Genomic DNA, 21,522 nt, shown 5'->3' on the forward strand with positions numbered 1-21,522 from the left:
CTTAAATTACATAGGATGGTTCATTGGAGGTCAAACCCAGTAGTACAAATCCCATTTTTATTACTATCGAAAAAAACTACAGAATATTATTTTAACATTTGCCTAGTTTTTGATATCTCCCTTTACTTGTAGAAAAGTCACACAGGGTATGGTGGATTGAGAATGACACAGATCATATGTGTATGTATGTGTACAGATGTACACAAAACTTTGTAGGCAAAAAATCAGTTATTTTAACATTTTAAACCCTAAAAGGCCTATAATTATATTTAATAAATTGTTTTTTCTATTATAAACTTGTCCATACACTAAGATCTTCAGACTAAAATCTTAAATTATTTTTTTTAAATTGGGCATTCATGAACTGTTCTAAAGAATTCTTTGTTCTATTTTTTTTAATTGTGCTATTTTAGCTTACTTTCCATATATTTTATAGTGCCTACCTTGAATATTCTGTTTGTTTAGAAGGGCAGAATAGTGAAAATACTTTTCAGTGAAATAAATCAGTGCTCAGAACTATTTGGGCAGAGATGTGATCTTGCTTTCATGTTAATAAGAGTCAATTTATTTATTCTGGAGCAGATGGTTTTGGGCAATATAGATAGAGAGGGTCTCTTTAATTAATAATACACATCAGAAATTTGGACAGTTTTCACTCATGGATTGATACTAAAGGCAAATATAGTCATTTTTCATGATTTACTGAACTGCATCTGCTTCTGCAACTCACAAGACAGCAATACAACAAGGAAGGTCCAACAATAAGAACCTGTCCAAGAAAAAAAAGAAACTTCAGTCAACATATCATCTAGCGTAACTTTTATTTAAGACTCAATTCTCCCTTATGAAATGAGGAAACGGATGTATAGGCAGTCCTTGCTTATCAACTTGCTTTGTTTAACCACCATTCAAAGTTATGACTATAAAAAAAAGCTATGTGATCAACCCTCACATTTATGACCATTGCAACATCCCAGTCATGTGATTACCATTGCAAGAAGCAAGTTAAGAGAGAGTGTGGAAATATAATTGTAACTTGTGGTCATAAAATGCTTTGCTTAGCAACCGCAGGGCTTCACTTAACCAAATGGGAAGGTTGTAAACTCAATGAAGCCATTTGATCTTCTGCTTAGTGACCATAGTGCTTAGTGAGCAAGTTGCAATGTCAACTATAATCGCTAAACAAGGACTATCTATAGACACTACATAGAAATAAAAACAGGCTCACTAACGTATATCAGAAGTGACAGAAAAGTTCTTCATTAAGTAAGGAATTACAGAATTGACAGTATGGAATTATATATTATTAGACTGAAAATAAAATAGGGTAAGCTTTAGTACATTGACTAAAAATAGCTAAAACAGGTAGACCTTGCTTAGTGTCTGCCTCAGCCAGTGATCATCTGAAGTTATGACAGTGAGGAAAAATAAACTTTGTGATCAAAGCCCACTTTTATGATCTCAGTGTCTCTTTGTCACATGTTTGCTGATTAGTAAATGTTGCCCTGCGCCTGACCCATTGTCCTCAAAGAGGATAGGCTAAACAAGTGAGCTGTTTTGAGCTGCTTTTCTCCAACCAAGTGCTAAGTAATTAAAAAGGGCTAAGCAGAAATTAACAAGTTCAGCTAACAAGCAGAAATTGACTGCCTGTAGCTGACTAGACTTGAATCAATTTCACACCTTTGGGTTTTGTTTGCAGCTCAGGAGCTTGCTAGGCAAACAGCTGGTGCCAGCTCATTACTTTCAATATGTATTCCCCATTGTGTGCCTCCTTACTCCTTGAAATTCCTTCATCTCCAATAAATATAAATGCAAACATTAATTCCCTTGCTAATTATCCCAATGCTGGGGTGAGCATTCTAAAAGGTGGAGAAGTGGGGGGGCCGGGGCAAAGGATTTCAAGATTTGCTGTTTTACTCTGAGAGTAAAACTGCCTGAGAGACAAATTCTGGAAACCTTTTGGGCTCACTCAATTGTTTCAGGTCAAATCCTTCTGATACTGTAAAGCAAAAGAAAGCTAAAGTAACATTGTAAGCTGATTGTGGTTATATGATTTTCTATGTTGTGACTGCATCACTTAGCAACCAAGTAGCCACTTCCAACTATGGTCACTCAATGAGAACTAGCTGTAATTAAACCCTTTTCTTAAGCAAGCTTCATAAAATCTTTATGTAACGAGAAAATTAGGAAAAAAGTGTTACTAGATCCAAGTTACTGTTTATTTACCAAATTATGACACTTACTTATTTGTGTGAAATTTCCTTAGGTTTCCTCATTTTATATCCAAGGAAGAGCACTAGAAGGCTTCCATATGTAAGGATCACATACTAAAGACAGAATGCATACAGGTCAGATCAGCCAAAATTTCAAATGGATACTGTAAAATTATAATGGCAGATACTTACATTTCTTCTGCCTATTATTGTGTAGCTATTGAAGTATTTCTTAAATCCTGTAAATTGGTGTTGTATTCCAGAATCGTGTCCTGCCATTATTGCTTGATCTAGATGCAATAGAAATTAACCTTAATTTCAATTTAAAACAATTTTGTTATATTTATCTGATGAACTTCTAATACATAACAAAATTACTGGTAACTGGTAAACAAATAACAATTAACATACTAACAGTTACAAAGCAGCCATACTTGCTTTCTTGTAGTTCTGTCTCAAGTAAGTAGTCTGACAGAAGACCCCATGGATATTTAGCCCAGGACTGAAGCAGGTATACAAATAAATGAACAACTAAGACAGGTAGAAGTATTACTGATTCTAGGAGAAATACCAGTTATGAACAGGTTGCATTCTCTCCCGAAGATCAGAGATTTGCAGATTGGGGCCCTCCTGGATCCAACACTTGTGCAGTATAGCAATGACACCAGTAGCAAAGAGAGCCTTTTATCACTTTTGGCTGATAAACCAACTTGATTAGTTTTCTAAAAGCCAGGTGGGAAGGGGCCTATCACACACAGGGGCAATGCTATTCCCATGAGTGGGGCAGCACTGAGAAAACATGCTGTAGAGTCCCTAAAGTAATAAATTTGTTATTAAGAAACACATAAAAGATCTGCCCTATTGAATCTTATCAAGTGGATAGATGTTATTGGGAGAAGGCTACCCCATAGATACAGGCCCCAAAACATTGAAAACTTTAAAGGTGACAACAAACTAAACCTCAATCTCAGACTAAGCCAGAGTGGCTTTGAATTCCACCCAGAAACCAATAGATAGCCAATGTGGCCATTAGAAGTGTTACATGTGCGTCTAGAGATGCTAATCACTACCCAATCATTGCAGGCCCCAAATTCCATACTAAGCTCATTCCAATAGTCTAGTTGAGAGGTTATTAAGGCATAGGCAACAGTAATGTCTTTCATTCCAAGAAAAAGTGCAACTGAAATACAAGATGAAACTGTACAAAGACCCTCTTGGTTACAAATACTACCTGTTCTTTGCGCAGGGGCTATGAGTTCAAGAAGTCTGAATTGTAAACCAATTCCACCTGCTCAGATTTAACAATGGAATCTCATTGAAATTGATAGATCTTGGAACCCAATGCCATTCTGTCTTGCTAGGATCTGTTCCTCTCCATCCAGTCTTGGAGAGTCTCCTGGCAATTTGACAGCATCATTTATTTGATCATAGTTGAGAATTACATTATCAATGACCCATGAAGGATGTTAACCAGCTGTTTCACCTAAATGTTGAATAGGATTGGGGAGAGAATAGAGTCCTACACCATCCCTATTACCAATTAAGGCTTTAAGTTTGATCACTCCCCCCTCCTTCAACCCTTGAGGAGAACTTAAAAGAATACTATAATGGATGGTATTGAAAGCAACTGTGAGATCAAGCAAGGCCAGAAGGACCAGAAGTTATACATAAATGCAATGAATGCTCTCTCTTAAACTGAATGGTGACTTAAAATAGGGGTGTCAAACTGGCAGCCTGCGGACTAGATGTGTCACCCGCAGGCTACAATCACCCTGGCTCCGTAAAGGTAAAAAAATGTTGTAATACATCACGTAGTGATCAAGTTTGACACCCGTGACCTAAAATCTGACTGAAATGTGTCCAGATGTTTCTTCCAGGCACCTCTACAGTTGAAGTTCAACAATGATTTCTTCCTCCCACTGGAAGCCTTTATCAAGTTGTTAGTGCTAGACAAGACAGTGTACAGATTTTAACTTCTTTGGTGTTTGTTTCCACAATGGACTAATCTGTTTCCCAGTACCTTCAAAAGCAATCTATGACAATCAAAATACCTAGCCTAGCTTCAAATTTTCCTAGGCTAACCACACTTCCAGACATCCAGTAAAACAAAAAGTTGCATGCAACTAAGAAACGGAGCTACGATGTACAATACGTAACAAGAGAGTATTCTGCTTAGGCTGGGATGTAGGATAGTGCTGTTTTTGGCACAGGAGGATGTTGTAGGTATTCTTAGAGTACCAAATTTACAGCCAGTAACAGAAAAAGCGAAAGCAACATCCTATTAACCGTTTAAGGATCAATTAACATTGTACTCAATTATGAACTTTGAAGTGAATGACAATTCATTTCCCCAGATAAGGGGCAAAATGTCATAGCATTCAACACATCTGTACCTGATTACAGTGAACAGAAAAGTATGGAGGTATATTCCATCCTTTTAGTATTTGAGATGGAATACAGGCCTGGGGAGTATAAATCAATCCAGTACAACAGTTGAGGCAAAGTAATCCATTATATGAAAACCACTTACCAAGTATTTTACTTTTCTATCTAGATGAGCACAGGTAAGATTCCTTTTCCACCTGAATTTATACCCACTTAAGAACAGAAAATATGAAATATAAAGGAGACGGTTCACCTCCTATAGATAGGCAGCACTGCTCAAACATAAATTCAATTTAACAAAAAAATCACTATACAATTCCAGGATGCTGGTTGAGGGAAATAAGGTAGCTCTGCATACCCCAGTACATAGTCCCATTTATCAGGCAGCAAATGATCCTACTGACCATTTTTAGTCCTTCTGGTGCTTTTCAAAACTGTTGGACTGTCACCTTGCCAGATATTGTAATTACAAAAGCTGTGATTCAAAACAAATGGAAGACTCCGGTTGAGAAGGATGTTATAAAAATAGCCACGTTTGTAAAATAGAATAGAATAGTTTTTTATTGCCCATACAAGGAATTTGTCTTGGTGCATAATCGTGCAGGCATAATCTTTCAAATAATTGCAGAACAAAATTGGTATTCAACCCCTAGTTATTTATATATTGCAATAGGCAAAGTTTAATTTACTTCAAAGCATGCTGAGAAATATTATTCACAAATACCAATAACAAGACAAGGCGGCACCCACCGCGTTTCCTATCCGCTGCCGCCTCCTGCTCTAGGTATGAACGACTCAATGCCCTTCACGTACAAAATGGAGTCATTCAATTGACCAACCTTCCCTAACCAATCTTCGATAAGCTGAGGAGGGACTTTATTTATCCAAACCGGAACTGTGGCCAAGACCGGGTTTTTTAATTGGCCGATGAATATGCTCGTCAAATTACTAGTTCCTACCTTCTGTGACGGAACTCAGTGCCGTTGCTCTATGGTTACTTGGTAATCGGCTTCACTCCCTTCTACCTTTTTTTTTTTTTCCGGCATCGTTTTCCATTCCGGGTCAAGGAACAAATGGTGTCTCTTCTTCAAGCGTGAGATTGATACGTTAAAGTAAGTTTGAGGAATGTAAGATGGGTTCTTTGGAAGACGGCGGGTGGCGGGGAGAAGGAATGGAGCAGGAGGTAAAGAGAGAAAGTTTACCGAACTGGGAATGGAGGAAGAAAGCAACGCGAGTTCCACGTGTTGAACTTGTGTGAACCACAAGCGTTGCGGAGTGGATTTATAGTCTCCGCTGAAATACACGAATAAGACTAAATGTGTACCTGAAAGACCATTCCAAACAGTGAATCAATCATACCTTTTAATAGGAAAGCATAACAGCATTTTCCAGAATGCTTGTTTTAGATGCCAAGTGCTTCAGACATTGTGTTTGCTCAATATTTTCTGTAATATGCTGAAAACAGCATCCCAGTTTTTTACTTATTTTTTAACAAATTAACAAATCATGGAGACAATGCTTAGTGGGGTTTGCTTTGGATTGAAAAAGTTCTGTACAAGAAAATAATAACAATGTTACTTAACGTTCAGAAATATAGTAACAAACCAAAGTAAACGTTAATTTATTTTTATTGCAGTTTTATGCTGATAGTGAGATATAAAAATAGCTAATTAAATGTTTGAGAGGCCAGCTGAGGTTAACATTTCTTTGAAGCAGACACATAGCAAAGACTGTTACTTTCTTCTCTGTTACAAATTCATATTTATTTGAATTGACTATAAGGATTGTTTCTATAGATAATAGTAATAGGGACACTGTGATGCTGTACAAGGAATTTCAGGATCTAGATTAACTCTTCAGAATTTCCAGGATATTGTTTTTAAGTAAAGCTCATTTTAACTACTTTTACAATATGAATTCAATAATTGACTATGAATTCAGTTGAAACAGTTTCCATCCCAAATTGAAAAGCTTTAGTTTAATAAGTCATAGAAAAATCATCTGTCAATCTTGACAACTAGCCATTGTGAAACTACAGCTCACTGATAAAAAGAACTGAAAATTGTCAGCCACTGCTAAAACACTTGAATTTTAGAATATTTGTATAACGTAGTCAATTAAAATGTCTACGGTCCCTCTGGCCCAGGACTTAGTTATTGATAAAGAATGAATCTTGATTATCAGTATCCCATAATGCATTGGCCTTCCCTTATCTCATGCCTTTTGGTTGTTTTGAACTTCCCATCATTACCCACTTAACTTACCCAGAAGATGACATGGGGATCATATATATATTTGGATGGTTCCAATTTTTGACACTGTTAGAATGGCTAAAGAGCTACCAGTAATATTTTAATAAAATGAGTCAAATATTTTATATTCTTATGATTTAATGTCTGTCATCTCATTCCTAAAATGAAATAATACTTATGTTCTATGATTTTATCCTGATGATATATAAACTCTAATAGTTTAGTTTCCTTTTATACAGAAAAACAACCATGTCATCTATGGAGGAGACTTTTCCAAGAGGTGGTACACAGAAGAAAGGACAGGAAGAAAAAACAATCAGACAATCAACAGAAAAAGATGATAATTTATTCAAGGTATGCAAATTAGAAACATTTAACTTCTATTGTCTCAGGCTGTTGATTCCTCCAAATACCGGTAAGTAGTTTTGTGACTGATATCAATTGCCTTATTCCTTGACTTTCTTAGAATCATAGGGCTGGAAGGGATCTTGGAGGTCTAGTCCAATCCCCTGCCCCCTTATATCATCCCAGACAACTGGTTGCCCAGTCTCTTCTTGAAAGCCTCCAGTGACGAGTATCCGCAACCATCAAGCAAGCTTTTCCATTGATTAATTGTTGCCACTTTCAGGAAATTTCTCTTTATTTCAAGATTGAATCCCCCTCTAATGAGCTTCCACCCATTGCTTCTTGTCCTACCCTCAGGTGCTGTGAAGATGAAATCGATACCCTCTTCCCTGTTAACAGCTCTTCAAGTATTGGAAGATTGCCATCATGTCTCCCCTAAGCCTTCTCTTAGGCTAAAGCAGAGGGTCACAACCTTTTCTATACCCCGTGCCCCTAGAACACTTCTGATATATTCTCGCATCCCTTAAAATAAATAATTAAATGCATATAGTTATACATATACACTATAATTTTGAAACTTCTAAACCCAAGTTTTTGTACCCTCTGGAATATCGTCTCGCACCTCCTGTTGGGAACCCCCGGGCTAAAGCATAACTTGTTCCCTTAACATTCATCATACTTTTTATCATTTTTGTTGTTGTTCTCCGCATTCTTTCTAGGGCCTCAGCATCTTTTTTTTAATCTTGGTGACTAGAACTGGATGCAGTATTCCAAATCACTAGTATAATATAGAGTGCTCCTATCATTTCCTGTGATCTTGATGCAGCGGTGGGATTCAAATAATTTAACAACCGTTCTCTGCCCTAATGACCGGCTGGGTAGGCATGGCTGGGTGGTCATGTGAGTGGGTGCGTGTGGCCAACTCAACATCACTCATGCCTGGCCCCGCCTCCCGGCTGCTCGCCTCAGAAGACCTCAACAAGATACAATCTCTATTTACTACTAGTGAACATCACTTAACGGTGGCAAGGAAAATCACAAAACGGTGCAAAACTCACTTAAATCTTGCTTAGCAATGGAAATTTTGCCTCAGTTGTGGCCATAAATCGAGGATTACCCCTAATGAGAATATGTAAGAAAGCTCCTTGCAGAAAAATGCCCAGCCTCTGTGCACACAGAGAAAAAGCTCCTTTTGCTGTGAAGGGAGAAGGTGAAGGCTAGGCAGGCCGAGGACCTTCAGGGCATTGAAATACCTGGCTCTGTGCTCCCTAAGAAAGGATTTCTAAGAGCCCAAATGGGGAAAAGAGGCAGGGAGAGGAACTCCTCACATGGGAGCTGCATCTTCCAAAATGTTGTGAGTGAACTTTCCAGAACATTCACACCTTTGGAGAGCACCACTTCTATTCTGGGCATCTAAAAAAATATAACTTCAAAAAGAAGTAGGCCAAGTCTCAAAGTCTTGACAGTGTGGTCAGATGCTAAACGGAATGGGCACATTTGGGGGTCCCCTGGGTCCCAGAAGCGGGTGTTAGATCAGCCCCCTGCAAACGCCGTCTCTCGGCCGAAGTTTTGTGCGCCACTCACTGAGGTGGAGGCAGGGACTGGTATGGCCAAGCTAAGTGCCTAAAGGACCCCATCCTGTCGTCAGGAGTCCTGGTGCCTCTGCAAGCAAAACTTCGGCTGGGCTTCTCAGAAGTCAACAGAGTTTGCAGGGGGCCTGCGCCTGCCTATCTGGCGCCCCGATTGGCTACAACACAAGCGTTCATTCTCAGCTTTATTTGAGATTCCTAGCTGCGATGGACAGCAAAACTAGGAGTGATCCTGGCCGCGGCTTCCAGCTCCAAGCCAAAGCGGCGGGAACTGAGGGTTGCCGTGGGATGAGGGGAGTGTGTTCCTGTTGCTGTCCCGGGGTGGCTGGGAAGCCAGGCACTCCCACAACATGACCGGGTGGGCTCGGGCCGGCTGGCACAGGGCAATTGTTCCTTTGCTTGCAGGCCCCGGGGGACTGGCCAGGAATGCCTGGTGGGCACGGGCTAGGCTGGCTGTCTCGCATGGTGGTGGCAGGGATTGCCGCTCGGGAGGGGGGGATGGATCCAGGCCCAGTAGGCTGCCCTCACCCGGGCAGCTACAAAAATTAAACGCGGAAAGCTGCATACCGTGTGAGGGAGACCCACTTTGGACCTGCCTGTTCGGCTGAAGGGCCGCCTCAGGGGCAACATAGCAAGGCTTGGCCTCTTTTTGGGCCCACCTCTCGGCTGCCGCCTACTCACCCTCCCCTCCACCTCAGATCCCGCATCCAACCCGCAACGGGGTGACTCCCAATTACTAACCTCTAGAATTGAGGAAGCAACTTTTGTATTTTTATGTAATCTATTTTAGACTCAACATGAAGAAGTAACTCGGAAAAGAAAGAAAAAACATGAAGATCAAAAGGAGCCAAAAAAACTTAAGTTTGAAAAGAAAGCTGTTTCAAAAACCAGTGCTAAAGATTTTGATCTTTTGTCAGCAGAGGTTGGTTGGTAATTTGTACTGTAATTTATCTATGGTGCTATGATTTACAATTCTACTTGACTATTCCAATTGATTCTATTAGATGATGTGTCACCATGATAAAATAATTCCTAAGCCCTGTTTACATGGCATAATATTGAATGAATATCAGTTAGTTAGATTTGCACAAGATGCTAAGGACACAAATAAACCACATGTTGATAGAAGACAGATGTTTGAATCCAGCCAAAGTTTGATTATACTCTGAAGCTCAGTATAAGCTCTCAACAAGTTACAGATCTTTGATCTTGAAATGGGGATTTGGTTTCCTTTCCACCTAACTGGATTTTTTCTGGGTGCTTTGTTGCATCTCCTTAAATTCATATTACCTGTATTAACAGAAGCTTTGTGTGCAAAACCATGCAAAAGTATATTTGTGATTGTTGCTTATTAATGTTTGCTTGTCTTCAACAGTCTCTCACAGAAGGAACACTGCTGTTAGGATGTGTGAAAAAGAGTAATCAATTTGATCTGGTGATCAGCTTACCAAATGGTCTTACTGGATTTGTGAAAATAACATGCCTATGTGATGCCTATAGTGAACTACTAAATAAGCAGGTGGCCACTGATGAGCCTGTGGAGGTAAGACATGATGTGGAATTGATAGATGAAATCCATGAAGATCAACAAATCTGGCTTTCGTAGTTGCCTTGTGGTTTGCTTTGCTCCTAATCAAACCACATTTTGATCTGCAAAGTTCCAGATTTTGAATACATAGATATGGGTGTTTCTTTGCCAAAAGAACTGAGGACAGCCATTGGAATTAGGATATAAGTACAATTCTTGAACTTAATCTTAATTGTGATATATATTTTGCTGTGAGTCCAGTCTATAACACAATTTGCTATGAATCCAGTCTGTAACATCATTTGCTAACAATGTCAAAATACATTCAATTTACCGAATATACCCTGGGGAAAAAGTGTTATTATGTTACTTGCTGTGAAAGCTAGAAAGCACCTTGCCACATTTCTTTCCTTATTTTTTCTACTCCCTCTTGAATTTTCTTGCAGGAACTGAATTCTCTCTCAGACTTGTTTCCTCCAGGAATGTTGGTGAGATGTGCTGTGGAAGGCACAGAAAAGAATGCTATGGGACATCAGAAGATACACTTAACCATTAATCCAAAAGATGTCAACAAAGGTTTGAATCCTACAGTTTTGAAAGCAGGCATGGTTAGTAACTCAAGATTTTCCTCATCTTATTTTTCATATTTATTAAATGAACAATTTCTCCCAAATTGTTTGAGACAGTTAGGAAAAAAACACATTTTTGTTAAACTGTAAGCAAAAGAGTGATTACAAATGACAGCAGTGCAATTAAAGAAAACAAAGGTGGGTTAAAAAAAAGTCAAATTCCAAAATTACATTTTTACCTGTAGAGTTTTATACGAAAATTCAGAGAAATAGCATTAAGATAGTGCATATTGGTTTAAAATGCTGAAATATACAAACAGGTTTATAAGGTAATGAACAAGTGCCACACATAAAATCTAAGAAATAAGTTTCATGGGAATGGCCTGAACATCACACAGATTTTTAAAAGTTGCTGTTATAAAATGGATTTGTCTTGAATACAGCTAGTCCTCAACTTATGAACACAATTGAGCCCCAAATTTCTGTTGCTAAGTGAGACATTTGTTAAGTAAGTTTTGCCCCATTTTATGACATTTCTTGCCATAGTTGTTAAGTGAATCACTGCAGTTCTTAAACGGGTATACTAAAGTAACCATCCCAAGGCCATTGTGACTGTGAACAGCCTTTAAAGTTTAAACAATTGATATAAATCAAGGATTACCTGTAGCTGCACTCACTACTATGTGGGAAGTCTGTGTGGCTTCTGGGAAAACACAAGTTAAATTATAAATCATTAAAAAAGGCTAGCTCTGGAGATAAACATAATGGGATATATGTGTTTGTGTGTGTGTGTGTGTGTCTATGAATATATCCTTTTGGAGGTAGGGAGGGAAGTAGATAAATGGATAGACAGACACACACACACATGCACACACACACGTACATGTATTTGTTGCTAGACGTGCTCATTGTGTCACCCATTGTGTCAGCAGGATCCCAATGACAATTTTGTTGTACAATATAATGACAATATTTTTAAAACTCCATTAAGATTTGGGCAATTAGCAATGAAGTCTTGGGAAAGTCAATGGCTTTTTTCTTTTTCAGTATAAACTTAGTAAATTAATGAAAAGTAGGGGACACAGAACAGTATGAATAACAATCTCTTTATATATATTTAATTCAACGTTTTATATCTTTGAATAGCTACTCTCTGGATGCGTATCTAGTATAGAAGACCATGGTTACCTTATTGATATAGGTATTCCTGGAACAAAAGCATTTCTTCCTCGGCAGAAAGCCCAAGGCTACCTGCAATCACTCACCACAGGTAAGACTTTTTATAGTTGTTTTGAGCGTAGCATTGGGGGTGGGGGGAAGAGGAAGTAGGTGAGTAAGGATTATGAAATTTTAGCTATGAAAATGAATAGTGACAAAAACCATTACAAAGTTCTGTGTGTCTCTGTATGCGTGTATTTAATTCAATGTACAATAGCTATTTTCCATATTTGATCAACCTTTCTAGGCTTTTTAAATGAGATGCGTGTTTGTTTTTTGGTCATTTAAACAATCTATCACTCGTGATGAAATTGGTGAATCAATGAAATAGCAAGTGCTGAAAAGTATGATCATAACAGAAACGTTATAGCAAATAATTACTGAGGAGATATTTTATTCTGCATGCTGGATTTATAGGGACTGAACTGATGATAGGGCAATATCTGAACTGCCTTATTGAAGAAGTAAAGAATGGTGGAAGAATAATCCGCATATCCATCAATCAGTCTGAGGTTGCTTCAGCCATTGCCACAGAAAAACAAAACTGGTCACTTGCCAACTTGCTACCTGGGCTAGTGGTGAAAGCCCAGGTTCAGGAGGTAAAATCATTTCTCTATTGTCTATAGGCATAGATACAAAAAAGAAAAAACGTTATATTTATAGTGGGCATACCTCATCCATATTGAAGTTAAGAACCAGTTTTTGATCTATTAATCCAAGAGTCTATATAGTAGGCAGATATCTGCTTGATTGCAATTTTCATTCTTCTAGACTCAAAATGATGTTGGAAACTATGTAGGCAGATACTGAATTTTATAAGCCCTCCTACTAAAATTTGTTATGCAACAATTCTATATTAATTTCATTTCCTTCAAAGTGAGGGTGGGTTTTGAATTGTATCTCATTTGCTTCCCAGAATCAAGGGTAGCAAGAATGCTGATTCTCCTCCTTTCCCAAAGCCCAGTTCCATTCACTGTTGGTAAAGGAGGAGTGATTAAAACTAAGCCACCTGTGCTGTGGACTCCCACAAGACTTGATCCTCTCAGTATTCCTGTTTAATATCTACTTAAAACTGTTGGACAAGCTCATCCCTCATCATGAGGTCAGGCTTCAAGGATCTGCTGATACAGTTAAATATCTTGACCCACGCCTACTAAGTGAACCTATCAAGATTACCTGTTGTAATAGTGTGAGGATGTTGGGATCTAGATGAGAAGGAGCAAACATAGGATCAATCCTAGCTAATCTGGATGGCTGGGAGGTCATGGACCATTTCTCTTGGGATTTTTCAATTTTAGTTCTACAAGGAAGTATGGCACAGTTTGCAATTGGTCCTGGACTCACAGCTCTTGTTCAAAGAGTAGGTGGCAGCTATGGCCGGGAAGGTCTTTCATTGTATTATCTAATACATCAATTGCTCCTTTTCTCATTTAAAACCCAGTATAATGTAAGGATAATTACAAAATAAAATATTTTTGTTGGCAAATATACATACATGCTACTAGCTTTCATTTTCTGGCTGGACTTTTAAAGGATATATAATTTCACATATTCAGTGATATGTGCAATATTAAATTTAATTCAAACATAGTAGAGAATAATTAATATAACCAAATATATAAAAGTTCTAAAATGTCAAAATAAATACTTTGAAAGTTTTGTTAAGTCTTACTTTTCCTCCAGTTCTTTTAAGGAAATCCATCCACAAGATGATTTTTTGTTCCTTTTACATTTTTTTCAGGTGACTTCTTCTGGAGTTTCTCTAAGTTTTCTCTCTTCCTTTACTGGAATTGTGGATTTCATGCACACAAATTCTCTAAAAACAGGACATTTATCACCAAATCAGATGGTAAGTTGGTAAGCAACTATGTTTAAACTATGATGAAAATGTAAATGAATTAGTGCATTTCTAAATAGTAGTTCTTCATATTTCTGGATTCTAGAATTTTTTTTAAAGTAAAAGTGATATTCTTAATGATCTTAGAAAGTGGCAGCATTTATCCATCCTTGTATAAGCATAGAAACTCAGTGGGCATAGGGTTGGTTAATTCTTGGTTGATAGACTACCAAGCTAGTCTGACAAATTGATAAATGTCTTAGAAATAGTTCATACTTCTGTGTCACTTGTAAAAAAGACTGTATGTACACATGAAATCACCTGGGTCATGACTTTTAATATCTTTACTACCTTCTGGTAAATATATATAAAAATATTTTTCTATATTCCTCCACAAACTGATACCTTTAGTAAATAGAATTAAAATACTTTCTTCCGCATTTCCTCTTTCCAGGTGAAAGCCTGTATTCTTTCAAATAATCCTGCCTCCAAGGCAATTCGTCTTTCTTTGCGCCCAGTTTTCCTTCAGCCTGGCGTCCAGCTTGGCCAACTTTCCAATGATCGGATTGGCGTTGTAGTAACGGACTCAAAAGTAGAGCTGTTTCTCAAAAACGTTGGTGCTGTTTTCAAGCTGGATGATGGCAGTCATGCTTTTTCACATGTAAGTAACATGATGGTAGCTTCAGTTTGTATTTATTTTCTTTGTTTAGAAGTCTCATCAGTCAAAAACCATCAAGGGAAATGCGGTTATCTTCTTAACTGGCTGGAAGACTTCAGCTTCTATCAGTAATTTTATCCATTAAATGAGTCCTTGCTAAATGTATTTTATTATTTCTTTTAAGTACTTGTACAGTGAAATCTGTAGAACAGAAACAGACCACTTGGGTTCCACTAATCACAACATAATTTGCCATCAGATTATGGTGATACAGTCCTGGATTTCATGGGTTCTGAAAAAAATCCCCCCCTCCCAAAAAAAGTTAGTGAAGACTTTTTCAATTTTCTTCTGCATAATCATACATTCATTCATTCAAAATAATGAAGCATTCTTTAAAATAAATAAACTGGTTCATTGGTTTCTGAGTTGTTTAAAATCTTGGTGTGTCTTTAAAGACCAAACTGAGATCCACTGTGGCTAGTAGTCAAGGTACTAGATCAGGATTTGGGAGACTCAGGTCTTAATGCAGCATCAGTATGGAAATTCACTGGGTGATTTTTGGCAATCCCTTCTCTTACTCCAGCCTATTGATGGGGACTAAAATTAAGGATCACTGCCATGTAAATAATCATCTTGAGCCTTCTGGAGAAAAGATGGGATATAGATTTAAGAAATGGATAATAATGACTATAAACATTCCACAGTGGTTCTGTTATCTATGGCTTGTTCAGATATCATGTTTCCACAGTTGTCAAACAGAACAAGAATTTTGCATACCTATGAAAGTTTTTATGTTTCTGCACTTTGGACCTTTTAGTATTGTTGTTACTGTGCATGTATAAAGCAAAGGACAAGCCTTTGCATGGACTCTGGTTTTCTTTTCTGCATTTGGAAGGAATGAAACCCCCAATGGTAATGAGGCTACCTTTTAATAAAAGGAGAGTGTGTCCTTTTATAGATATATTCTTCACCATGGTCTTCTGACCTTCCCAGGAGTTTGATGCCCTCCTTATTTTTTCAGCATCACACAAAAGATTTTTTTTCTCCTCTGTTGCAGTTTAGATACCTGGTTTAGAGAGGGAAATTTTAATATGGAATAAATATTGTCACTTGCGTTATAAGGTTTTTATTATGTTTTGTTGTTCATTTTATTCCACAATCCTTAAGAATATTTGTTGACTTAAATAAAGTAAATATGGAGTTTTTGAATCTGACCAAGCATCTAAGATATCATTTCTTTTTTGCTATAGCAGGGTTGATGGTATACTAGAAATTGACCTAATCTTTATAATATGTTTATAGATAAAGTATCTTCCAAAGACTTCCAAATCTTTCAAAACTGAGGTATTTAAGCCTGGAAGTAAACATGCATGCCGAATTATTGACTACAGCTTGATAGATGACATGATTGTGGTGTCTCTCAAACAGTAAGGTTCTTGTCTCATTTCATGTATTTTGTTTGTATGGATCAATGTTTTAAGTTCTGAACATAGTCTAAATGTATGTCCATTTCTGACACTGCCCAAGGCAGGAGGAACTCATAAATATCTGATACATTTCCGTTCCCTTCAGTGCTGAATTCCCATTGCTTCAAAAAGACCTACATATATATATATATATACTTATGCAGACTTAACTAGCTATAAGTACACATTCTTATTTTAACATCAATTTTATGTATTTTGAACCTTTGTATTTTAATTCAAGAACCACCAGTTTGGTAGAATGCTGAAAAAGACTAGCAAAGTGACTCACAAATTATTGGGTTTCTTTATTTCGATACAAATATCCCAGTTTTGCTGTTTATGTGAGAAAAAATATGTTACCTGTAAGCAATTTATAAGTATAACATTTGGAATAAAGATGGTTGTAACTGTAATAAAACATTTTCACCACACTATAGAACACAGTTGCAGAGGTTTCCTGAAGGCTTATCATAGTTAATAATGCAATTTTTCATCTTTCAGGAAGCAATGGTTGGGGCACAAAGAGCAAAAGAAAAAGAGAATTGGAACCTATGTTGGGTTGGAATGTTTAGGCTCTGAAGCAGCTATTATTAGATGAGTAAGGTCATATGAATTTTCTGTAGATTTAGATAGTTAATTTGAAGCCAATTTGATCAAATCATTATATCAACTTTCTACAGCATATTGTAAAATTTAATCAGCTATTATTTAAACTTCATCCTGTTTATTTTTTCACACCAAGGAGAATTATTTTCTTTCTTTTAATGCTTGTAGACATATTATTAATGCTCCATTTCTGAGATATCATGATATACATCCTGGGCAAGTGCTGGAAGTAAGTTCAATTAGAAAACAAATTTGTTTCTATATTTTCTGTGAATCAATTATCATAACTAAACAATTTCAAACTGAAAATGTTATTCAAGTAGTTCTGAAAGAATATTAACATTTTTTGGTATATATACAATATTTGAGTCCAAACTTTGTGTAACTCTAGTGGAATACTGTTATTTTGTTCTGATACATTTATTGCATAGATCTATTAGGGGAGGTATATAAATATCACTATGATTTCTGCTAGGTGAGTTATGAATTGTTGATGTGTTTAAGAAAAAGAATGATTTCTTTATGCCTTGATTTTAATTTTGAGTTACCTGTTGTCTATTTTTGACTCTTAGGGGAAAGTGTTGACTCTGAAGCCGTTGGGCATGCAGGTGAAGTTCACTGAGAGTATCAAAGGCTTTGTCCCCAATTTGCATCTTGCAGATGTAAAATTGAAACAGCCAGAGAAGAAGTATAGCACGGGAACTACTGTTAAGTGCCGGGTAAGATTTTTCTGTAAGAAACTAAATTTAAACTCTATTTTAAATATTTTTAATTTAATTTTCTTAACTGTTATTAGTGTTTCTATATAACCTTTATCATTAAAGCTGTTGTGACAATATGGGTAAACTTTCAACTGAATATGCAAACTTTCTGAACCTTGTTGCTTGCTAGGTACCTTTAAGCAAATTGTTATGCTTTAGCCTAACTTAATCTGAGGCGAAAGTAAAAATATGTATTCTGTCCTGTATTTGTGTCTAGAAATATATATAAGCTTCACTAAAAATAAATCCTGACAACTCTTTCTCATCGGTTAAATATTAACACACTACCTATGTCATAATCTTGTATATGTCTTCTTAATACAGGTAGTTTTCAACTTATAGCCGTTCATTCAGTGACTGTTCAAAATTACGGGACCCTGAAAAAAACGGGCAATCAAAATTCTGGCCTTCATGGCCTCTCTGTGGTCACGTGATTGTGATCTGGGGACTTGGTGTGCAGCTCATGATGAGGATGTTACAGGGAACTGGGATCACATAACTGCCATTTGTGAATTTCCCACAAGCAAAGCCAATTGAATAGCCGGCCTTCTTTGTAGGCCTCCTACATCTCCCTGTCACAGCCCTGCGCTCCTTATCTGGGATTCACACTTAGCAACCCACACAGCTTTGGGTTATGACGCTGACGCCAACCAGGACTTCTGAGATTGTCATTTCTAAGTGATGCAGTCACACTTTATGATTGCATCATTTAGCAATAGCAATCCTGGTCCATCGAAACTCGAGGATTACCTGCACAGTTAAAATCTATTGACTTTACTGATGGTCATTCCGAAGTAGGCAAGTGTAAAATTATTCCAATGTATCTCAAAGGTACCAGCTGGGGAAAAGTTTATCTGAAGGTTAATGGTTACTTCCATTTAAAATTATTTACATTCAGAGTTAGTTCATTATTATATTTATAATGTAAGGAAATAATTACTTCCCAGTTTTCTTCCAGCTTTAGTGACAGTAATATTTCTGAATTTAGGGAATCCATCAATTGCATTTAACTCCAGTTATGTACATTAGTCATAACCCGGCTTGAAACTATTTTTGTTAACAAACATGAATCCAATCTCTTGCTTTTCCAGGTACTTGCCTGCAATCCTGAAACAAAGAAGCTTATTCTGACTCTTAAGAGAACCCTTGTTAATTCCAAGCTCCCTGTCCTTGACAGTTTTGAAGATGCCAAGCCAGGCTTGATCACTCATGGTTTTGTTGCGTGTATTAAGGATTTTGGATGCATTGTGAAATTCTATAATGATGTGAGGGGCTTAGTACCCACTAATGAACTTGGCTTGCTCCCCTTAACTGCTCCTCAAGAAGCCTTCTATGAAGGCCAGGTAAGTGCTTAATAGAAGTAAAAAGTACCCTTGAGTATTGCACTTAAAACAGCTACCTGAAATGCATGTTTGTGTAACAGATTTGACGTGTGCAATAATATTTTAAAATCTAAACAGCAACGTAGAATATTTTTATCTTTTTTAAAAATAGCACTTTTAAGTTATCACTGTGTGAAAAAAACCATTAAATAGTGGAATAGTTGTGGAATTTCCAAGTAAAGAAGTTGCTAATACAATAGAGATAGGATGTAAAGGGAGCTTAGGAGCAATTATGTAATGCTGTCATTACGGAATACATAGCAATTGTGCATTTAGTATGTATAAAGTATTAGTCGGACTCTAATAGTGACTTTACATGTGATCAGTTGATGCTGGATTCATTGGTACCTGATGGCTCTGTACACAATTAGTTATACAATTAATAACCTTTAACCATGGTTTGGTTAGCCAAGCTAAGCGTGTGGTATTAAAACAGGAATCTGATTTCTTTTGCTTAGAAGAAACTAGAAAATGACACCTTAAGTTACGACATTTCTCTGAAAGCAATTAGAGAATGAAGCAGTATTTTTAAGTCTGTAGTTTGTTTACTCTTCATTCTCTGTTCCAAACGTTGAAGCTAAGGGTCTTCCTTCATACCCCACCCCATGGTGGATCAGTTCACAGACAGTATGGCTGCTGGGTGTACATGCTTGCTACTAAAGCAGTTTCATGGGATTGGCAAATTGCTCCTCAGTGTGTAAACTGGATATACTTAACTATAATGATTTTCCTTTAAAAAAAATCACAGGTAGTCAAGGTGACTGTATTAAAATGTGAGCCTGAGCAAGAAAGATTGTTGCTGTCATTCAGATTGGAAGAGGATGCTATTGCAAAGAATGCTGAAAGAACAGAAACTTCAAAAGGCCATGAAATGGCATATAAAACTGGACAGGTAATTTTCTAAAATAATTATTTTCTATTACTTGAGAAGCATGCCAGAGGCAAACGTTAAAGCCATCAGGGATAATTCAAGATATTTTTTCAACCCCTGATATGTGTGGGAGGAAAGGTTCCAATTTCAGCAAGCCTGACAAAATTCTTAATTTTCTAGAGCAAATGATAAAAAGGTGAGGGAGATTGATTTTTGAATAGTGACATTGAATTGTTACAATTCAATTTTTATCCTTTCTCCCACATTGCTTTAAAAGATTAAAATATTTTTCGCCTATAAGAAAGCAATTGAGAGGGTGGCATTTTGATTAACACAACCAGCTCTGGTATTAATCTTCCCATTTTCAGTTCCCTTGTTTTCATTTCTTAATTTCCAGCAAAGAAACATGCATACAGGAAATGCTAGAATTCCCCTTTGCTTCCGTAAAGATACAGCAATGAGCTAATGTTGAGCTTCTTGATGAACTAACCTTATAAAATATGAGATTCAGTAAAGATTCTTACTGCTCCTAGGCATTTATTTTTTAGATATCTAAACCCTGTTTGTTATTTCCATTGGGATTCTGGATACTGCATTATAAACTGAAAATGGTCTAAAACCTCTGGGGTTTTTTTATTATGCTATTTAGATTGTAGATGTAAAAATTCTGAACAAGAAAGAAGATGGCCTAGAAGTCGCAATCCTACCCAACAATGTTTCGGCCTACCTTCCCATGGCACAACTTTCTGACCATGTGTCCAATAGCAGGTTGTGGTGGCACTGGCTCAAAGAAGGTGATGTTCTCCAAAAGGTTATATGCCTCCATAACAAAGGAGGTCACCTTGTATCCTTTTATTTCTTGCCAATACTTGTTTCAATCCATTTCCCACCATATATAGTGCAATAGCATGTACCTAAAGTGGTTCCCTCCAAAGACTTGTGATTCCCAGCCAAATTTCTGGGTGGGTGGAGAGAATTGGTTGGTTTTTCCTCCCATCTGACTTATATTCAGTTGGCTGTCTGCATCATGATTTATTTCATATTTCCCTAGTGTCTTTTGTCCTTCAGATGGACCACACTAACTGGGAATTCTGGCTCAGTCAAGACACTAGTTAGAAAAGATTGATCAGTGCAGAAAAGTGCTGTCTGCTATAGCACTTTTTCAGCTGCTAATACATTGGTAGTCATGGGTGGAGTGTTTTGTTTCAATTATCCAGTACAAGAAATTCTCAGGCCTGTTGTTTTTTTTTTTAATTCCTTAATTCATTATGTAGCTCTTGAGTAGAAAGCCAGCATTGATTTCCTCTATGGAGGATGAACATGTAGTGAAGAGTTTTGCTGATATCCAGCCTGGATTGCTGCTTACTGGCTTTGTGAGAAACATCATGTCTTATGGTGTATTTGTGGAGTTTCCCTATGGTTTGACTGGGCTGGCCCCCAAATCGGTAAGACTCGTTTCAGTGTTCATTATAATGATTGCTTTATTCAGATGCATTGCTTGAGGGGTATTTCTTAATACAAATTTATAAGTTAAAATGTCTTATGTCATATTATTTTTCATAAAATCATAGAACTGCAAAGAGACGATTAAGCTGTCAAATCCAATCTCCCATTAATGCAGAGGCACATCTGTTAAAGGGAAGCCAACCATATCTTTGGGTTACTGGTTTGACCATCAATTCAACTTCAGGAATTGAAACTTTCATTTTGAATGGCTTTGATAATAAAAATTATGAATAGAGATAGAGCTTGGAATTCTGCAGGCAAGGTTTACATTCAGGAACCAAAAACAAAAAAATGCCAGAATTTCAAAGTATATAAAATTATCCAGCTTGGAATGGA

The 21,522-nt window shown here is 37.1% G+C and overlaps 2 protein-coding genes across 5 annotated transcripts in view; one reads left to right on the forward strand and one right to left on the reverse strand.

Moving 5' to 3' along the window:
• Window positions 1-542: 542 nt before the first annotated feature.
• On the reverse strand, window positions 543-5,473 carry ATP5MK (ATP synthase membrane subunit k). 2 transcript variants are annotated; one of them, XM_034440010.3, is made up of 4 exons: window positions 5,349-5,473; window positions 2,406-2,503; window positions 2,244-2,327; window positions 543-769 (listed from the first exon to the last, which is right to left on the reverse strand). In XM_034440010.3, the coding sequence occupies exons 2-3, from the start codon at window positions 2,490-2,492 to the stop codon at window positions 2,244-2,246; spliced, it is 171 nt and encodes a 56-aa protein (XP_034295901.2). In that variant the 5' UTR covers window positions 2,493-2,503; window positions 5,349-5,473; the 3' UTR covers window positions 543-769. The 2 variants fall into 2 exon arrangements, with proteins under 2 accessions (XP_034295901.2, XP_087728975.1); XM_087872849.1 differs by lacking the exon at window positions 5,349-5,473 and adding an exon at window positions 5,323-5,347.
• Window positions 5,474-5,551: 78 nt separating this feature from the next.
• Window positions 5,552-21,522, forward strand: part of PDCD11 (programmed cell death 11) — a 30,114-nt gene continuing 14,143 nt past the window's right edge. For 2 of the 3 annotated variants that reach the window (XM_034440001.3, XM_060682904.2), the window contains exons 1-16: window positions 5,552-5,710; window positions 7,090-7,204; window positions 9,575-9,706; window positions 10,160-10,327; window positions 10,759-10,920; window positions 12,028-12,151; window positions 12,517-12,698; window positions 13,841-13,948; window positions 14,391-14,597; window positions 15,897-16,021; window positions 16,835-16,895; window positions 17,239-17,385; window positions 18,519-18,770; window positions 19,558-19,701; window positions 20,330-20,524; window positions 20,955-21,125. In XM_034440001.3, the coding sequence (XP_034295892.2) occupies window positions 7,100-7,204; window positions 9,575-9,706; window positions 10,160-10,327; window positions 10,759-10,920; window positions 12,028-12,151; window positions 12,517-12,698; window positions 13,841-13,948; window positions 14,391-14,597; window positions 15,897-16,021; window positions 16,835-16,895; window positions 17,239-17,385; window positions 18,519-18,770; window positions 19,558-19,701; window positions 20,330-20,524; window positions 20,955-21,125 (2,283 nt within the window). In that variant the 5' untranslated portion in view covers window positions 5,552-5,710; window positions 7,090-7,099. Of the gene's footprint in view, window positions 5,782-7,089; window positions 7,205-9,574; window positions 9,707-10,159; window positions 10,328-10,758; window positions 10,921-12,027; window positions 12,152-12,516; window positions 12,699-13,840; window positions 13,949-14,390; window positions 14,598-15,896; window positions 16,022-16,834; window positions 16,896-17,238; window positions 17,386-18,518; window positions 18,771-19,557; window positions 19,702-20,329; window positions 20,525-20,954; window positions 21,126-21,522 lie in introns of all 3 variants that reach the window. The other variant, XM_087872848.1, reaches the window with a different exon arrangement.

The sequence above is a fragment of the Pantherophis guttatus genome, chromosome 6, assembly GCF_059756535.1.
Source record: "Pantherophis guttatus breed Tessera chromosome 6, ASM5975653v1, whole genome shotgun sequence".
Classification (NCBI taxonomy): domain Eukaryota; kingdom Metazoa; phylum Chordata; class Lepidosauria; order Squamata; family Colubridae; genus Pantherophis; species Pantherophis guttatus.